The 17,927-nt window shown below is 39.9% G+C and overlaps 1 protein-coding gene and 1 long non-coding RNA gene across 4 annotated transcripts in view; one reads left to right on the top strand and one right to left on the bottom strand.

Annotated features, from left to right (window-relative positions):
* Positions 1-17,927, bottom strand: part of MPPED2 (metallophosphoesterase domain containing 2) — a 121,380-nt gene that overhangs the window by 98,671 nt on the left and 4,782 nt on the right. For all 3 annotated transcript variants that reach the window (XM_083441789.1, XM_083441791.1, XM_083441790.1), the window contains exon 2: positions 13,768-14,011. In XM_083441789.1, coding sequence (XP_083297915.1) covers positions 13,768-13,895 — 128 coding nt within the window. In that variant the 5' untranslated portion in view covers positions 13,896-14,011. The remainder of the gene's footprint in view (positions 1-13,767; positions 14,012-17,927) is intronic.
* Positions 1-17,927, top strand: part of LOC310682362 — a 599,763-nt gene that overhangs the window by 579,710 nt on the left and 2,126 nt on the right. The gene's annotated exons all lie outside the window — the stretch shown is intronic.

The raw sequence follows: 17,927 nt of genomic DNA, 5'->3' as shown, positions 1-17,927 counted from the left end.
ACACAGGTATCAGATAGCCAGCATTTGAAATTAGCCAGGCGCCAAGCGCATTTTGCACCTAGCTATTGACCACTTGTGACGCAGTGAAGATGCCCGAGCACCTGGCGTCTCCACCATCTGGCGGTGCATGCTTAAGGATCCTTGGATCTTGCCTGTTTTCACACACTAACAACACATCCTTTAGAATTCTATCCATGATATTTTATCTGCACAATCAGAATGCATTTGAGGAACCAAAAAGTTGCATTGAAAAACATGACTTTTGTGCCATCTGGTCCTCAAATGGCAACTGGGCATTCCGTTTTGGCAGTTTAAGGAGCCATTTGGCACAGAGTTTATATATCTGAGTTTCTAATATTGCAGATAACCTATTTGAATCAGTAGCACATACTTAAATAGTTTTCCTCCCCCATGAGCATGCAAACGAGGTTCATCTCTCAGATGCCTCCAATGAAAGTTTTGTTAACATTTCAACAAATATATTCCCATGAATATACTCCTAAATACTCCATTTGTAATTTTGGCACTTTATGCTACATTGAGAGACAGGGAAATATTCTAAGTGAAAATTCATTTCCAACCCCAAAGGGTTAATAGAACAGTGGTCTGATGTGATATAAGGTAGCTGCTTATGTTCCATGACGGAACTCAACCTGCTTAGCTTCACAAGAACGTAAGAGTTACTGGATCAGGCCAGTGGTCCATCTGGTCCAGTATCCTGTTCTCAAAGTGGCCAACGAGATGAGCTTCTATAGCAGGCTTCCTCAACCTCGGCCCTCCAGATGTTTTGAGACTACAATTCCCATCATCCCTGACCACTGGTCCTGCTAGCCAGGGATCATGGGAGTTGTAGGCCAAAAACATCTGGAGGGCCAAGGTTGAAGATGCTTGTTTTACAGTGTTGCAGATTCACGTGCCTTCTGCACACATTCTGCCTTCAACACACCTTTTAATCAGTACCATAACTTACACGTGTAATCAACATTCTGAGACTGCCTTGTGTGTACCTTTATGGCCTATTACTTGAGAGCTGGGGGAGGGATTAACAGCTAAAAAGGACTTTTGTTTGTGACATAATAAACATGCACAATCTTGGTCCGTCTCTAATACCAGAACTCCAATAATATTCATTTTCTCAACTGTACTGCAAGATTGCTTTCCAATGCATACGGAGACAAGACAACTGTAGATGCACAATATGTGCAGAGAGTTATATTCTGTGCCTGTTTTCTGGTTCTTTCAAATCAATTGTTCATCTTTCATCTTCTATTCATTTTGTTTCCAGCCTAATGCTCCCGTTGGCACTGTTCACCTGCAATTTTATTACATTTCTTTAGTGTTTTATTAGACAGGAGGTGTGGCTGCCTCTGTTGCCCTCCACATAGCACCAAATGAAACAGCGTTATTTCTTTCTAATGTGACACAGGGTAAAACCATCTTCCAAGGTGAGGTTGGTTACATTTTGCAGGAAAACATGATTTTTTGTCTCTGCCTACACTGCATACTGAATGGTGAAATTTTATTGACTTCAAAGGCTTTGAGATCAAACTCTTAAATTCTGTCCTTGACAAAATAAACATCTCATAAAATACAGGGAGCTAAAGTCATTTAAAACTGGGGGGAAATTGTCTAACCTCCTTAAAGAAATAAATTGGCTCAAGGCAGTAGCTTGGGCACATACAATGCATACTTATCATTAATGTGCTTGTATCTCGTTACAAGTGAATTCTGCATACAAATTGAGGTGCATTTCTCTAATCTTCAACATGCCTAAATTGTAAAGGATCTTTTTACAAAATCCGCTTGCCATTAATGGGATCTAGCAAACTAAAAGGCGGCAAATGTTCAGAAGAGTTAATTTTCTTAAAACCAACAAAAGCAGAAGTTGTTTTTCCCTTTTGCCTAGAGAAAAAAAAACGAATGCTCTACTTATGAACACGCATAAAAACAGTCCCCTTTTCCCAAGGCACAGAATTTATAGTAGCAGATAATTAACAACAAATTGTGAAAACTCTATGAGTTAAAGGTCTTAGTTTTGTTGCCAAGCTGATGTATCAAATTCAGAGATAAACAAAGCGTATGCTTTTTCGCCATTAACACAGTGGCAGTGTCAAGATGGAGCAATGCAAAGTAGTCTGGCAAAACACAATCAAAGGTCACAGTGCAAAAAAATAATGCCCCTAGAGGATTATTATCTCCCTTTTAATTCTCATAGGATGTCTAAAAACTTGTATTGCTGTATTTGATCCGCACTGCCTCATTATAATGATAGCATCCCTAGTAGACAAAATAGTCTAGAAACTTTGCACAAACAAGTAAAACAATCTCCGAAGGATCCGAAAGCTTGGGTTGGCAATCTGATCTCTCATTAATTCCCTGGAAGTGCTTGTTCTAAGAAGTGTTCTGGGATTCCCCCCCCCCCCCCGCCCTCAGTCAATCACAGCAATGTATTTGAAATACAAATTGCTACGCAGTGTTTACAAAACGAGACACGGCTCTTTCTCGAGACGAAAACTCAAGACAAAATGAATGAGTATTTACAGAGAGATGGCCTTTAAAAAGTTTGTTTAGTTTCAAGAGCTTTAGCAGTACCACGCGTGGTGGGCCAGAGCCCCCTTTCCTATGCTGCTGCTTACCTAGACAGGGCTGGTGGCAGGACAGTGCCAAGGCTGGGGCTGTACAGTCGTACTGGCAGGACTGCTGCTACCAATGCAGTGTTCCTGCTAGGGTATCTTCATGGCTTCAACCTCACTTCACCACTGCCCACCCATAGCCCCATCCAAGTAAGCAGCAGCGGGATTTGGAAGGCGGCTTCCGCCACCCTACACACGACGAACCGTAGCTAGGTGATTTTGCGCCCCTGGCAGAACCGTCCAAATTGCGCCCCCTGCCCATTGACAAATTAGCTCTTCTTTCCACCTCTTATCCACCCATTCAATTCACCCTCTATTAAAAACCATTTCTTATGAGGCAATATTCAGTATTTTTATTTATAGGCATATTTATGGACATATTTTTAGCCAATTTTGCGGGGGGGGGGGGCTTGCCTGTGCCCCTGACGGGGGCCCACCTCACCACCCCCTAGCTATGGCCCTGCACATAACTACTGAAAAGCTGGTGCCAGTTTGAAGGCTCAGTCACAATGTCAGTGCTAACTCTGAACCCATAAGAAGACAGAGGGTTAACAAAAACCTCTCTCCTTTCCAGGGGTCTAGAATTGTAGAAACAAGGGGGAGAATGCCAGGGCACAATACATGACTTGGAGTCAGTTTTCAGCTGAAGAGCAGCTTAAACACAGTAAGCTTGGCCTTGTATTCTCTGTATTATAGACTGAAAGCTGATATACAGTAATAATGCTATTACTTCTTCACAAACTTGATATAGTGGTTAACATTTCAGAGTGATGTGCTGACCCTGCTGCTCCCAGTCACTGCGTTCAATTCTTTGCATCACACACACAGCAAATGTGGTAAATACTTTAGCAAGGCCTTCTGTTACAAATACTGCACATAATGTGCTTCCGACACCTTATGCTCAAACACTCTCCTCAGCCTTCCCCACACTACTGCCCAACAGGAGGGAAAGCTGTCTACAGTGTGCTGAATGAATATATGTTATCAGTTCTATGTGCTTGCTGATAGAATAGCGATGCTCTGCTTTGAGGGAACTGTCTTATTTGTTTCAAAATGCACAAACAATACTCAAAAGAAATCAGTCAACATCTTTGAGAACCTTTGCAGCTCTAGTTTCAAGGAATGCCTGGGTAAAGAATGATAAATGCAAAACAGGGACAAAAGTAAGTCTTACGAGATAGGATTGTATGGGCAGATTAAAATGGAACAATAATGTTTTTGCTGGAAAATGATATGGTAATACATCCAAAATTGTAGGTCATTCCCATCAACTGTGAAGGCCGCTCCTGACCTCATGGGACACACCAGGATTTTTTTCAGCTGTGTTCAGGGTTAACACCTAAAAAATTGATGCTTGCTAGAAACTTAAAACATAAACCAATTCCTGAATCCTAATAACTCCAACTGGTTTTCACTTGCATACTTGCTAAACTCCATTTTCCACCCTATTTATATACATTTTATCCTGATATATACCCACCATGCTCTAACCAATGGAGCTATCCAGGTTTGCCCATTTCTCTTAATGCGCCTATAGCTCTATCAAAGAATCAAACAATTGTAGAACGGAGGATCATCTAGTCCAACCCCCTGCAATGCAGGAATATGCAGGCATCCCATAAGGGAATTGAACCTGACACCTTGGCGTTATACAGTGGTACCTCGGGTTAAGTACTTAATTCATTCTGGAGGTCCGTTCTTAACCTGAAGCACCGCTTTAGCTAATGGGGCCTCCTGTTGCTGCTGCGCCACCGGAGCCAGATTTCTGTTCTCATCCTGAAGCAAAGTTCTTAACCCGAGGTACTATTTCTGGGTTAGCGGAGTCTGTAACCTGAAGCGTCTGTAACCCGAGGTACCACTGTAGTATCATGCTCTAACCAACTGAGTTATCTTGGCCAGGTGATTCTATTTGTCTATTGTCCATATCAATTCCTATTTTTCAGTCTCTATCTTGCATGTTTCAAATACTTATGTACATAGGCCCTCAATCCAGAAACAGCAATTAATGAGCTTACCAGCTGCCAACGCAGCAAACTGTTTTCTTGAGCCCCTGACCCTAGGATGCCCAGCTTTATATTTTCCTTTCACCCCTTGCCATACCAAGCGGACAGTACATCATAATAAAATATAAATAATATTATTAATTTACATCCCATTCTTATACTAAAAGTACTCAGAGTAGCATACTGTGTAATAAAAAAATCTTAATATAATAGAAAGCACAAATGCAACAACCAATTTATAACATCAGTTCCAATCACACTGTGACCAGCTTAGAAGAGTGACAAAGCCACTTTCACCTCCATGGACTTGCTGCTTATTCTGACCAGAGCAGAAGATGGAGAAGGAGGAAAAATTGCTATGCTGCCTCCAGGCTGGTACAGAGAAGAGGCCCTATTGCAAACATGTGATGAAAGCAGGGACAGCTGAGAATCTGTTTCTGACCTTTCCCAGCATCCAAAACACTGTTTTCCAGTAGCTTCTGCCCATTTGGGCAGGTGTCTTAGAGTACTCTTTGCCAGCAGGGGTCCCTCACTGGCGACAGAGCAGATCCAGGAAGGGCTGGCTAGCAGGACACCTCTGCAACACAGGGGGACAGGGGGCTGAATTGACCTGCATATAGTAATTGAGAAGATCCTTGAGGAACCTCAAAGTAGAGGAGTCTTCTTTTTAGATGCAGCAACACAACGTGTTTGTTTCAGAAATTAATGTCCTAATAACAGATGACAGCAGTCCAGATCACAACCCTAGCTGTGCTTTGCTCAGCAAAAAAATAATGGAACAGTTACCAGAAATGGTTCCTCTATCTATTGAAGTGCACGTAAACAAGAACTATTTCCAAAATTCCAGATGTCTTGGTCCTTCTACACCATGCCCTGCAAAGAACTGACAGAACTATTATGGCCATTTTACAAGCCCCTTGGAAATGTCATACAAAAGGAGCTTGTCCCACCCTTTTCAAAATAACTCACATTATACTGAGAGGTTGCATTATGAAGAAACTGGAGCTGGAAACTTTGAGTCTTTGTGCTCTGTTTTAAACAATCAGCACATCTCAGTTTTATTCAGTTCTTGCTATTCCTTTTCCAAAGGAGGTAAAAAAATACATGCTAGCTCTTTTTTATTCCATAAGGGCTTTTCTTGTCATACTTATGCATCTTTGTTTTATTAGTTTCTTTATCTCTCTATCCCTTTCTCCCTTGAGAACTATTATATATTTCAAAAGGGCTTGAAAAACTAATAAGGTCATTGTATTGGTTTATGATTATGTTTACTTGCTTCAGATGACACCTTGTAAATGAGGCCTTGTCTACCTCACAGGAAAATGAAAGGTTACTAGGTCAGGCCAAGTGTCCTACTTTGCAGAGGATGGTTCTTTATTTAAAGGGAACCTCTTTCTCTAGAAGTCCTCTGTCTGATTCAAGTCTAGTTTAAAGATAAAGGAACTTAAGAACATAGAGCAGGAACTTTGAAGTTGGTTTCCCACAGCACCTGGACAGCAGAATAAGCATACAGGCCATCTGGTCACATGTCCCCACATTGTGGGATGGGTTGACATCATGTCGCTTTCCCAGTCCCACCCAAGATCTCATGGTCAGGATGGATTTCTGAGTCAGGGAAGCCTTCACATAAACAGCTGCTGAATAATAGCTTCCTCTTACAAGGGAGAGATTGTTTCTACTCAGACGACCTCACAACCTAAAGCAAGTCCTCATCATCAGTAACAATGGAATACTGACTCTGGACCAGGCTTCCTCAACCTCGGCCCCCCAGATGTTTTTGGCCTACAACTCCCATGATCCCTAGCTAGCAGGACCAGTGGTCAGGAATGATGGGAATTGTAGTCTCAAAAAACATCTGGAGGGCCAAGGTTGAGGAAGCCTGCTCTAGACAAATTAACCTCTGCAACAAACCCCAGTCCTAGCTCTATACTCGTATTTACTCAAGTAACACTATTTATTTATTTATTTAATTTCTATGCCACTTTATATTTTTAATAAAAAACCTCAAAGTGGTGTATAGCATATTAAACCAATAAAACAATAGTCGAGCAATGTTCCTCCGGCCTCATGAGGAGCCTCATTAGTAGGTCTGGGTGAGTGTGGGCCCTGCCCCCTAGGCCAGCTGGAAAGGGCCTTGTGGGGAGCGGCCTCCACGCCTCACAGCCGGGTGATATTCCTCCGGCCTCATGACAATCCAGGACATTGCAACAACAGCCATACTATCAGGGACTCGTCTACCTGCACATCTTCTAATGTGAAACATTTCATCATGCACCTGTACAGACCCAACCTTACTGCTGCTGCACCCCGTCCCAGTAAGCAACAGTGCTGCCAGTGTTGGGAGGGTGATTGTGGCACAGCCCACCATGCCAGCTACTCCTGGATAGCTCACTACAGAAGGCAATGGTCCTTCTTTTCTAGTAAGGTATGATTTACAAGTCAATGAAATCCAAGAGACACTCTATTCCACTGGCGCTGTTTCAATTTAATACTTTAAAGCTGCAATCCTGTACTCATTCATCTGGAATGAAGACTTACTTTTGAGCAAGACTTACTTTTGAGCAGATATGTTACTTTCATAGATTCATAGGAGAGTTGGAAGGGACCACAAGGATCATCTAGTCCAACCCCCAGCAATGAAGGAATATTTCACCCAAAGTGGGGCTCAAACCCCACTGATTCTGAGATTAAGAGTCTCACATTCTATCAACTGAGCTATTCTTTAAAGTATGTGTAGGTCTGCACTGTAAAACTACTGCCTTCAAAAACAGGGAGAGAAATTTATTCAAACTAATCCTCCCCCAGCAAAAAAAAAATCTTCCAAGAGAAACTTAATTTCTGCAATCAAGTTGTTTCAAAAAGGATTTGGAAAAGAGGTATCAAATGTAACTATATTTTCACAAGTTGCTGAATGGCTGCTTCACAGCTGGCTCAGCCACGCTCTGTTTATTTTAATCTCCATAAATGCTGGTAGACTGAGAATCTGAACCGCAAATATGATTGTCATTGTCAAAATTATAGACTAAACTGACCTATTCATCAAAAATGTTGACAGTTCTCATACAGACCTGCTCTCCATTGTTATATTAAATAAAACCACAGGTTCAATAACTTTTTCCAGGTCTTCCTTAAAACATCAGAGTTTCGTTTCTTTTGGCACAAAGCTGGAAACTGGACAGAAAAGCTAGATTTGTGAGGGTGAAGTAATTTGCTGCTATAAAATAAAAAGCGCAAAAGTAGAAAGTGGATAGAAATGTATATGCATATTCACAAACGTACACAAAGTAGAACACATACAACTATCTGAAGGCTTCTTGTTAACTCCATGAACTTTATGTAAACATGGATTATTCTTATTCACTGAACAAAATAAGGAAGGAATTGTGCTGCATATATCATTCTCACTTTACCAATCTTTCTCTTGCACTTCACAGAGATTAACACAGAGATTTGAATCCTTCCACAGAAAGATAGCACTCACGAAAGGAGGTCTTCTGTGGGTTCAATTCTTCTTCTGTGAATAGCAATGCTTTCTATGAATGGAGCAATGGGTTAGGATTCAAGTCATATTTCTCAGAAGTCTAATTTCTTTCCGTAAATAATCTTAATTGGGACTGAAATATAAAAATCATTTGCTCCAACAGGTATTAAACTGAAGTGTAGCTTATGTAATCATCCTAACAGCTTCTTTGCCTTTAAGCCACGGAAAATAAACTGGCCTTGTTCCTGTATACTGTTCAAGATGCACTCACAAATTGTGAATAACCTTAATGAAGTTTCAGACAGGCTGTCCATATGGAACAGATTCCAGAAACAGACTGGAACATTAACATTATAATATTGAATCCCTCAATAATGTCATCAACATTTTAATGAAACCAGTTCTCATCTCAGCAGCCTCTGTGCAAAGATCTATGAGAAAGATTCCCATGAATGATAAGGGTGTTTGTGCAGTTTTTTTCTGAAATACATCAGTTTTGCTATTCAACTGAAGGGAGGATGAACCATTTGAGAAGACATGAGTTTTCACAGATCATGGTTTATAAACCAGACTTCTTGATATTTCACTAAAATTAAAACTCTAAAAAGTAGTTCCTTTTGATGAAAAAGATTATTTTAAAATAAAATTACAAAAAAAATCCTGCACAAATGAATATTATATGAATAAAAAAAGAAAACCAGATATAATCAGAAATGCTATTTTGGCTAGCTTTATCTGCTGGATTAGGATTTTGAAAGAAGAAAAAGTGTTATCCAAAATATTTTTCCAAAGCCATGTAACTGCTAGCATTACAGCCAATATTAGAAAGTGCAATTCTTTGCTATAAACAATTAATGATAGGATGTTCAGACATAGGATGCAGAAAGCCATTCAGTTACATCATTTAGAACTATGACTTCCCTAGAATGAGATATGATCCACCTGTGGGCTGAGGACTTTGTGAATGAGCTGACAGGCTTCTAGTAGTGTTCAAGTGTCAGGGTGACGCAGTATAGGAGGTTAATGTGAATTCACCAGATCAGGAATTAGACTTATGGGCCTTGAACAGAGACCAAGTTCCATTAGTTCTTCAGTAAAATACAGCAGTGACTCTCAATTTGAACACACTTACATGCTGGCTGCAACAGCTAATGTGAGACAGGATGGAATAAGGTGACCTCAGAGAAGTAAAAACCCAGTGTTAGATGAAACAGATTTCTTTCTTTCTAAAGGCACACCTATGCATCTTTTTTCAGTGTTGTAGAACTACTCTACCTCATGAGACAATCTTATTTCAGCAGAAAATATATAAGGAGTTGAAAACTGAACTGGCAGCAAAGCCAAGAAATCAAATGGGACATTTGACCATGAAGCAAGAGCCATCACGTTTTTAATTCACCACATGCTGTAAATTATTTTGGATAAGGGGAACTGGGGACAAACTAAACATGATGGTAAACACAATAATGTGTGCTTGACATTCATTTACTAAACAGGAGTTGAATAATAATAAAAAATAAACTTTTATTTATATCCCGCCCTCCCCGGCCGAAGTCAGGCTCAGGGAGGCTAACGTCAGATACAGTGGTACCTCAGGTTAAGTACTTAATTCATTCTGGAGGTCTGTTCTTAACCTGAAACTGTTCTCAACCTGAAGCACCACTTTAGCTAATGGGGCCTCCTGCTGCTGCCGCGCCGCCAGAGCACAATTTCTGTTCTCATCCTGAAACAAAGGGGCTGCAGTATGGGGAATTATCCCCCGCATATACGGTCCCAATCAAGTACATGTATGAATGCACCCCATGCTGCTATTTTCCCCAGGAGAAGACTATCATTAGCATCAATTGTAGCTTCCTTCCTTGAGAAAATACCAGCCATAGGTGGCCATCCATATTGGGACCATGGCACAGACAAAAGGTTAAATCCCTCCCTGCTCCCATTCCGGCCCTGCTATGGATGCTGTCAACAAAAACAAGCACACAAGAGCCAATCACATAGTACAGTTTGGTCCTGTGTCTCACAGATTTCAAAATCCAAAGATGATTGGGCTGCAGCAGATTTCCTGACTTTCAGTTTGTATTTAAATATACAAGTGAGAGGGTTGTCCAAGGGAAAACAATGTATAATAAGGTGCAGGCTTTCACTGCACTGAGTGCAGATCACAGCACCAAACTCAGTCCAGAACTTTTTGTGTCTGCCATCAGATTAGAGCCGTCTGCAGCAAGGCAACTAAAAACTTACAGTTCTTATGAGCTCACTCACTGCGGACTCTGTACTTACGGAAATAAGCATTGTTAATGAAAGCTCATTTACACCCCCCCCCCCCAAAGAAAGGCAAATTCTGCAAAAACGAGAGAATAATTTGTGCAAAATAAGCACTTCAATTTGCAAAATAAGAGTTTTATTCAGTTGATACAGGAGCAGTCATTTTAGGCTATCAAGGAATGCCTTGGTACTGAAGAACCAAACCCAAAATGTATGTAATGTGGACGAATTTTTATCAACTCTGAACTGTGCTATCTCCCAACTTCACTATAGTCAGGGAACTAAGAAAACATTTTGCAATGTGGTGCTGGACGTAGACATAAAAGCTACACATTACTTGCAAACTCATCTAATAAAGCTCTGACAGTCTTACAAAAAAAAACAACAACCAGAAACAGCTTTAGAGTGGAATTATTTTGCACAGAAAGCAGGGGAAAATGGATGTTTAACTCTTTCACCACCATCTTTTTTTTTAACAACTGAATTCCTCACTCGACTCAACACAGTATCTCCCTCATGGCGTTCCAGTTACGCATTTACCTTGCAAAGTATGTAATTTATCTTTGTGTGCTTAGCTTTGCAAAGCATTTAACCAGAACTCCACGGAGGAAAGGAGTGCTGTTTAGAAGAGTTAGGAGGGCTGCAGCAGAAAAATATCTAACATGCTTTGAGTTCCAGAAAAACTCAGCCAACACCAACTGACATGGCTATAGTACATACATCTTCATGAAAGTAAAAAGCATCACTGTACCAAATAGTCAGTACACACCTCAGGATTGAAGTAGCTGGAAGTTGAAATACATAAATGGGCAAGGAAAGACACTGGATCAGAACACAAGGCTAGTGATCCTTCAGGCAACCATAAGAACCAAAGCATCTGGTTTTGAACCTTTAATGGAAATTGCCTGTGTGTTGTGCATTCATTAGCCACTTTTCCTAGAACAGACCCACAGAAATCATAGGACAAACCTGGTGTACTATGTGTCAACTTCATAATACTGCATATGGATTACTTATACTAACTTGAAGCAATGTTCTGTAGTCTAAAATAAATTGCTCAAAATGCTGCATCAAGATAATTTCCAATAAATATTTGGTCAGAGGAAAGGTGATCTCATTCCATTTTTTTTATTATTATTATTTTTGTAGTTAAACAGTAGAATCCTAGACACTCAAACTAGACTGAGCTTCAGCCTTTCAGGATTATAAATTTTCTTTAGAAAATTTCCCAATCCACAGCATTGATCAGGACAGCTTAACTATATATAGAACAAATGGTGTAGCTGGGTCTGAGAAAGGAATGCAATAATCAATCAACAGTGTGAATCTGCATTTCACATAACACCCTGTATCAGAAGGAATTATTAATAATCTCTTAAAGTAAATTATCTTTGTTACAACAGCTAAAGATTTCAGCTAAAGCTTTCCAGTTTCAGAAATGATGGCCTAAAACAGCTGCATGTTCCCAAAATCACATGTTTATATTTAATGACTTTACAAATACAAAGTCACTATAAAATATGTTGAATAGCTGTATTGTCCATTTCTGTACAGCAAATGCACCTACGATCAGATACAACAATCAGCTAAAAGCGGTTTTCAAAACAACGCTCTGGAATTCTTTCCTGCTTATTTCATCATTGCACAAGCCTATTCAATCATGCAGAAGGGAAACCATGATGAGGGGGTTTGGCTTCTTTTTAAAAAACTGTATTCTCTAACCACGCCCCCATCAAACACATATACCCCACATCAAACAGCATTTAAAATTTACACAGCTTTTAGAGTTTATTGCAATACAACATGAGAAGGTTGTCTTCTTTTGGGGGGTGAAAGGGGGAACAAGAGCCCTGCCAGGTTACAACTCTAACTACATGTTTATCTGGTGCATAATCAAGGCTGCTTTTTGAAAGTGATTAATATATTTGCATTGGCATTTAACTTTTGTCCTTTTCTCTATGGTTGAAAAAAAAAGCTAACTTTCCATTCTCATTAACAAAGAGTTCTGCATAGCTCAAAGGCTGGCACACCTCACTCAGGGCAACAGGAATTGAGGGAATTTTTTTAAAAAAACAAAACTTTGCCCCCTTATCAGTTATTGAAGAAACATCTAATCTCTTCGGAAGTATCTCTCTTCCAACGCTTTCGAATTCTCACTATGCAATGAATAAAAGACCTGACTCGCCTTTGGTCAACATGAGGTCAAGAGGTGCCTCTTTTGTTTTATAATTTAACTTGTCCTTCAAACCATTAGGGAAAAAGGAGCTTATGTAAAAATTGCTCCTTTTAAAGATCGGACATCACTAGACAATAGGAAGGAAATCTGGAGTTTTAAGTCTTCACTTAGGTCTTAAAACATGTGAGTGTACACATGCACACACACAAACTGTGCCTACACAAGTCCTTCTGTTGTCAGTGTGATCTCACAAGCCACAATACCAAAACATAGCAGGCTGAGCAGGGAACCTTTTGCTCTGCCTTTGTTGGTTTAAGCTCAGGCTATAAACATTATTTTAATGCAGTATTTGTATTTCTTGGGACTAATAGTTCAGCAGTCTTGAAATCCTTTGTCTTCCTTGTTGTAAGAGGAATGCAGCATGCGGCACACGTTCCCCTTACAACAAGGAGGACAAAGGATTCAGTGATCAGGAGACAATTAGTCCCAATTAGGCCTATTTCGCAGCTGAGTGCAAAGGGTGGGGGAAGGGTGTTCACATTTTCAAGAAATATGCCCCTCTGGCAAGTTCCAGTGAAATCAATAAAGCTACAAGTCTGTTACTAGGCCTGCAGCTCACATACAAAACTGTGCTGAGTTTTACCAAGCCTCTGACATCTGGAGCTCTTTGAACACTATTCTGTCCAATAAACCATGCAACAAATTTTGGATTTTTTTGTTGTTGTCACCTAGTTCATAACATGGATTGCCATAACTCTAATAATTCCACACTCACCATCAGTCCAGGGGTAGGCAACATGAACTTCCAGATCACAATTTATACATCCTATAGGCTAACATTTCAACTCTCCCCTTTTTGTTTTTTGAAAACGCTATCACAATAAATGTTAGAAGACTATCAACAAGTAAAAAGAAGCCCAAATTCTTATTTTTCTACTCTCGTGATTACAAAGTCATCACAACTCTGATATGTTGACCTGATTTTCACTACCAGGAATTAGAAAACTGTAAAATAGGTGCAAAATATATGCCAACTTTGATTTGGCTTCCAGAAAGTATGCATAATTGCAAGCAAATTATGGAACTCAATTACAGCAAAATATATGGTTGTTTCATACCCTGCTAAAACAGCAAGGTGACACTTAATTCTGAACAAGTTTTCCATCTGTAACTTCCACTACATGAAGTTCAAAAATCAATAATACTTACATGTGTACATGGGGAGGCTGGAACCTGCTCTGGTTAATGTTGTAGTGAGTGAACGCCTGGGTTGGATTTGAGCTGTATTCATCCACAGAAATGGTAACTTTGCCTTGTGAAGGAATTCCATGAGCCATCCTTTCTCTTTATAGACATGAGCAACTTACAACTTTCCAGAACAAAAGATGGGAGTGGGCATTGTGTTTCAGCCAACGACAGAAGCCAAATATCTCCTCATGAGCTCTGCAGACTTCTGGAAAAACAGAACAATACAGAGATATTGATCAATTTCTAATGAGGGTTTTGAGTTCAGCCTAGCCTGTGATGGTTTCCTATGGAAATATGTATTGATCCATTCCTAATAACACTAGCGTGTAAACTCATTCTCTGAGTGTAGATCTTAATGTACGTGAAATGACACAATCCACATACAAAAGGGAGGTATCAGCCCGTCCGGGGAAACTCCTTGGTTGGCAGAAGTAAAGAAAAATCTTAAAGACAAAACCCTAAAGGTTGGAGACTTCCAAAAACACCCCCTTAAGGAATGCTGGCTGACTGCTGGGAAGTGGGTATGGAAAGCCGCTGGTGAAGGACAATATAATGGAGTATCTTGGGAAAGGGTATGGCTGGCTGCTGGAACCCTGAACAGTAGCAGTCCACAGGGCAACATATTGTTTCAGGTTCAACTTGTTATACCCACATGGTCTGCTGTCACCATGCTTAAAGTACTTTACGACAGCATTTCTGTGACGTCTGGAAGACAACACTGGCACCAAGTCTCCCTCTCCAACAAAGAAGACAGAGTTCTGCCACCAGATATGGAGATTCAATGCCAATGCCACTGCAGAAGCATCTACAGCCGTGGCCCAACCAATGTTGGCGCTCCAGCTTCAGTAGGAACATGATAAGGGGTGAGCTGGGGAGGTTCAAGGATGTGCCAGGGAAGGTCTGGGAAATGGCTTAGATCCAACGTGACATTTCCCTGACATGCACCCAGAGATTTGGAGACTAACTCAAGAACCTGCAAAACACACAGAGATGTGCAAGAGTTCTCCTCCAATCACACTTCTACTCTGGGCAGTTAAACCACCCTCAGATTACACTTGCACACAGTAATCTTAGGAATTTTAGAAGACTCAGAGGAATTTTACTTTAAATTTCCTCTTCATCTTCATCACCTCTTCATCACCTCTTCATAAATGCAAAGAAATGTAATTGCAACTGTAAAAGTTTCTGATATTTTTCTAAACCCACAAACTTGAACGCCTTTGGTCCAACATTCTCTCATTCCTACCCCTCCTCCCCTCTCACCCTTCCTCCAAACAAGCATACAGTTGTTTTGTTGGTTCTCCTAACCCACCATAAAAGACAGGTCATCTAACATTTCCATGAAACAAAACAAAAAGACTCACCAATTCATTTATAAGTACTGTATTTCTTAAATTTAAAAATGATATTGTAGCAGCATTGCAACATATCCACGTCCCAAATTTTACAAGGTCAATGCTCAAGCAACAGGGGATATTTTACTCTCAGTAGGACATGATGGAGCTGGTACAGGCAGTGCTTTTTTCCTGGGGGGACAGAGGGGGATGCATATCCCTAAACATTTTGTGAATTTAAGTTTGGCCTCATTGAGGGGCAGTATTTCAATATGAGTAGGAAAATGAGAGTACCCGTGAACATTTTTTTAGAAAGAAAAAAAAACACTGGGTAAAGGTATAGAAAAGGACAACCAAAACGATCAAGTTGTTCAAGCAGTTTCTTGACAAGAAAAGGTTAAAGAGAATAAGAGTTTTCTTGTTTAGGAAAAAGAAACACTATTGATGTTCACAGGAAAGGAGTTTATAATATTATGAACAACATAAAAGTAGTTAAGAGGTATATTACAATACTAGAATCAAGCTCATCCAGAAATATTCACTGGTCCTGGGGTTAAGGCTAGCCAAAATTATGCATTCTAAATGCAGTGAGTAACTAATGCATGATAACTGAGGGTGTATTGTTATTGTTTGTTATTATAGTGTACGTTTTTGGGTTTTTATATTGTAAGCTGCCCTGTGATCTTCAGATGAAGGGCTGTATAGAAGTAAATAAATAAACAAAACATGTATATTCAGAGGCAGTATAGCTCTAAACACAGAGGCAGAAAAACCCAAGGTATAGTGATGGTTATGAGTATCCATAAGCATCTAGCAACCCATTTATGGTTACAAAATACTGGAGAAGATGGACCTAGAGATGGTCCATCCATCAAGCCAATCCAGGAGCTACAGAAGAAAGATTGCTTATAATAATAATAATAATAATAATAATAATAATAATAATAATATATTTGTACCCTGCCCATCTGGCTGGGCTTCCCCAGCCACTCTGGGCGGCTTCCAAAAGAAATATTAAAATACTCTAATACATCAAACATTAAAAGCTTCTCTGAACAGGGCTGCCTTCAGATGTCTTCTAAAAGTCTGGTAGTTGGTGTTCTCTTTGACATCTGGTGGGATGTCTTTCTACTATTTCTGTATACCCTGTCATTCCTAAATTTCCTTTCATTATTTAAGCCAAAGAAATGTATAAAAAAGCAGAAATGGACAGTTCTTTATGTTCAAAATCAATTATAATTTATTACTGTGAGTTATACACTTCCATTATTTAACACAACCTACATGTTTCTAGCCATTTGCTTCATTCCTTCTGGAATATCATTATTCTGGTCAAAAAATTAGTAAATGTCTGCTAGCCCTTTTGAATGTTTCAGCCATAAAGGGGCAACTCAAGTAGGAAAGAGCTGTGGATATGCCCCTTGAATGTATTCCTCCTCACACAGATCCTTTGAGCTTTCCCATGTTCTAGTGTAACTTTTGCATTGGGGCCTTTTCTACTTGTGAAGGGTAACTAAGAACTCTGGAAGATCAGGATTCTTATTTACAGCGGAAGCTCCACCAACAGAAAAGTCTCCCCCCCCCCCACACACTTGAAGAATTTATACTAGAACACAGGGAAGCAGACAGGATGCATACAATGATAAAGGGCTAAAGGAATAACCCTATAACCCTTTTCTGCTGTGTTGGCTCTTCACTGTTGTGGCACCGGAAGAAGAATTGTGAAGCACTTCTAATCCTTCCATTATGTCAAACTGCTTTCTGCATTTGAAATCTCTCAAAATAATTCTGATTAAGTCTTCATCCTAAAAAACCCCTGCTCTTCTAATGCACTCTTTGAGCACCTTCATTAAGTCACCAATTTCCCTGTTATGCCCTGGTGAGGTTGATGGACTTCCTTCCATTCCTTACCATTGACACAAATGTTTAAATCCCGTCCTGCCATTAGAAAAAAGGAGTTACGCAAGCTTCAAGTATGTGCTCATGATAAACTGAAGGCGAACAGACTGAGCACAAAAACTTGAAAAGCAAAACTTGTAATTCACACCCTTAACATTTTAATACCAAAAAGATCTGAAATGGTTCAAGATAGGTCCCCCCCCCCCCCCAGATTTTGGTCATGATCCACCTTCTAGGGTATGTTTAAATCCAAACAGATAAATCGTTGTGCATTCTCAGGAATACCAAAAAAGGTAACACTTAGATTCATATACTTGCTGTTCCTATAAATTAGGTGCTTCCTAAAATTGATACAGAAGTATAGAAAACCAGCCTTTGTATTTACAATCAGCTATGCTACATATGTACTATGTAGCTGATTGCTACATAGCGGTGCTGCATTGTTTCTAAATAAAAATAGGACTTGCTAGATGTAAAATCAAATATCTGGAGCCTCTACATTGCACCAGTATTAAGATATGAACTGTAAAACCTGGTTCAGCACAAAATTCCACATAATGCCTTCCAAATAGCAGATGGCCTGCCATAGGCGATTTATTTTATTATTTTACAACCTCAGGCCTACATAGGCTTCCATATGTTAAGCAGGTTACGGAACCACACAACTTACTTTTTCAAGAATCAGGGTATTTCTTCATTTTGCATATCGGAAAAAGCAAGCAGGGAGAGATCTAAGACCCCCATCATGTGGATCTTGACCAAAATCTTTAGTATATTTCGCAGAGGGTATTCTTGGTCTTTGTCTCAAATTATTCGCTGGTTATATATATGTATATATATAGGCATGGAGGACAAAATCGCTACAATTTGCTACATCAAATCTTTGCC

The sequence above is a fragment of the Podarcis tiliguerta genome (assembly GCF_965153285.1).
Source record: "Podarcis tiliguerta genome assembly, chromosome: 1".
Lineage (NCBI taxonomy): Eukaryota > Metazoa > Chordata > Lepidosauria > Squamata > Lacertidae > Podarcis > Podarcis tiliguerta.
The sequence above is the reverse complement of the archived record's forward strand: the minus strand, read 5'-3'. Positions and strand labels throughout refer to the sequence as shown.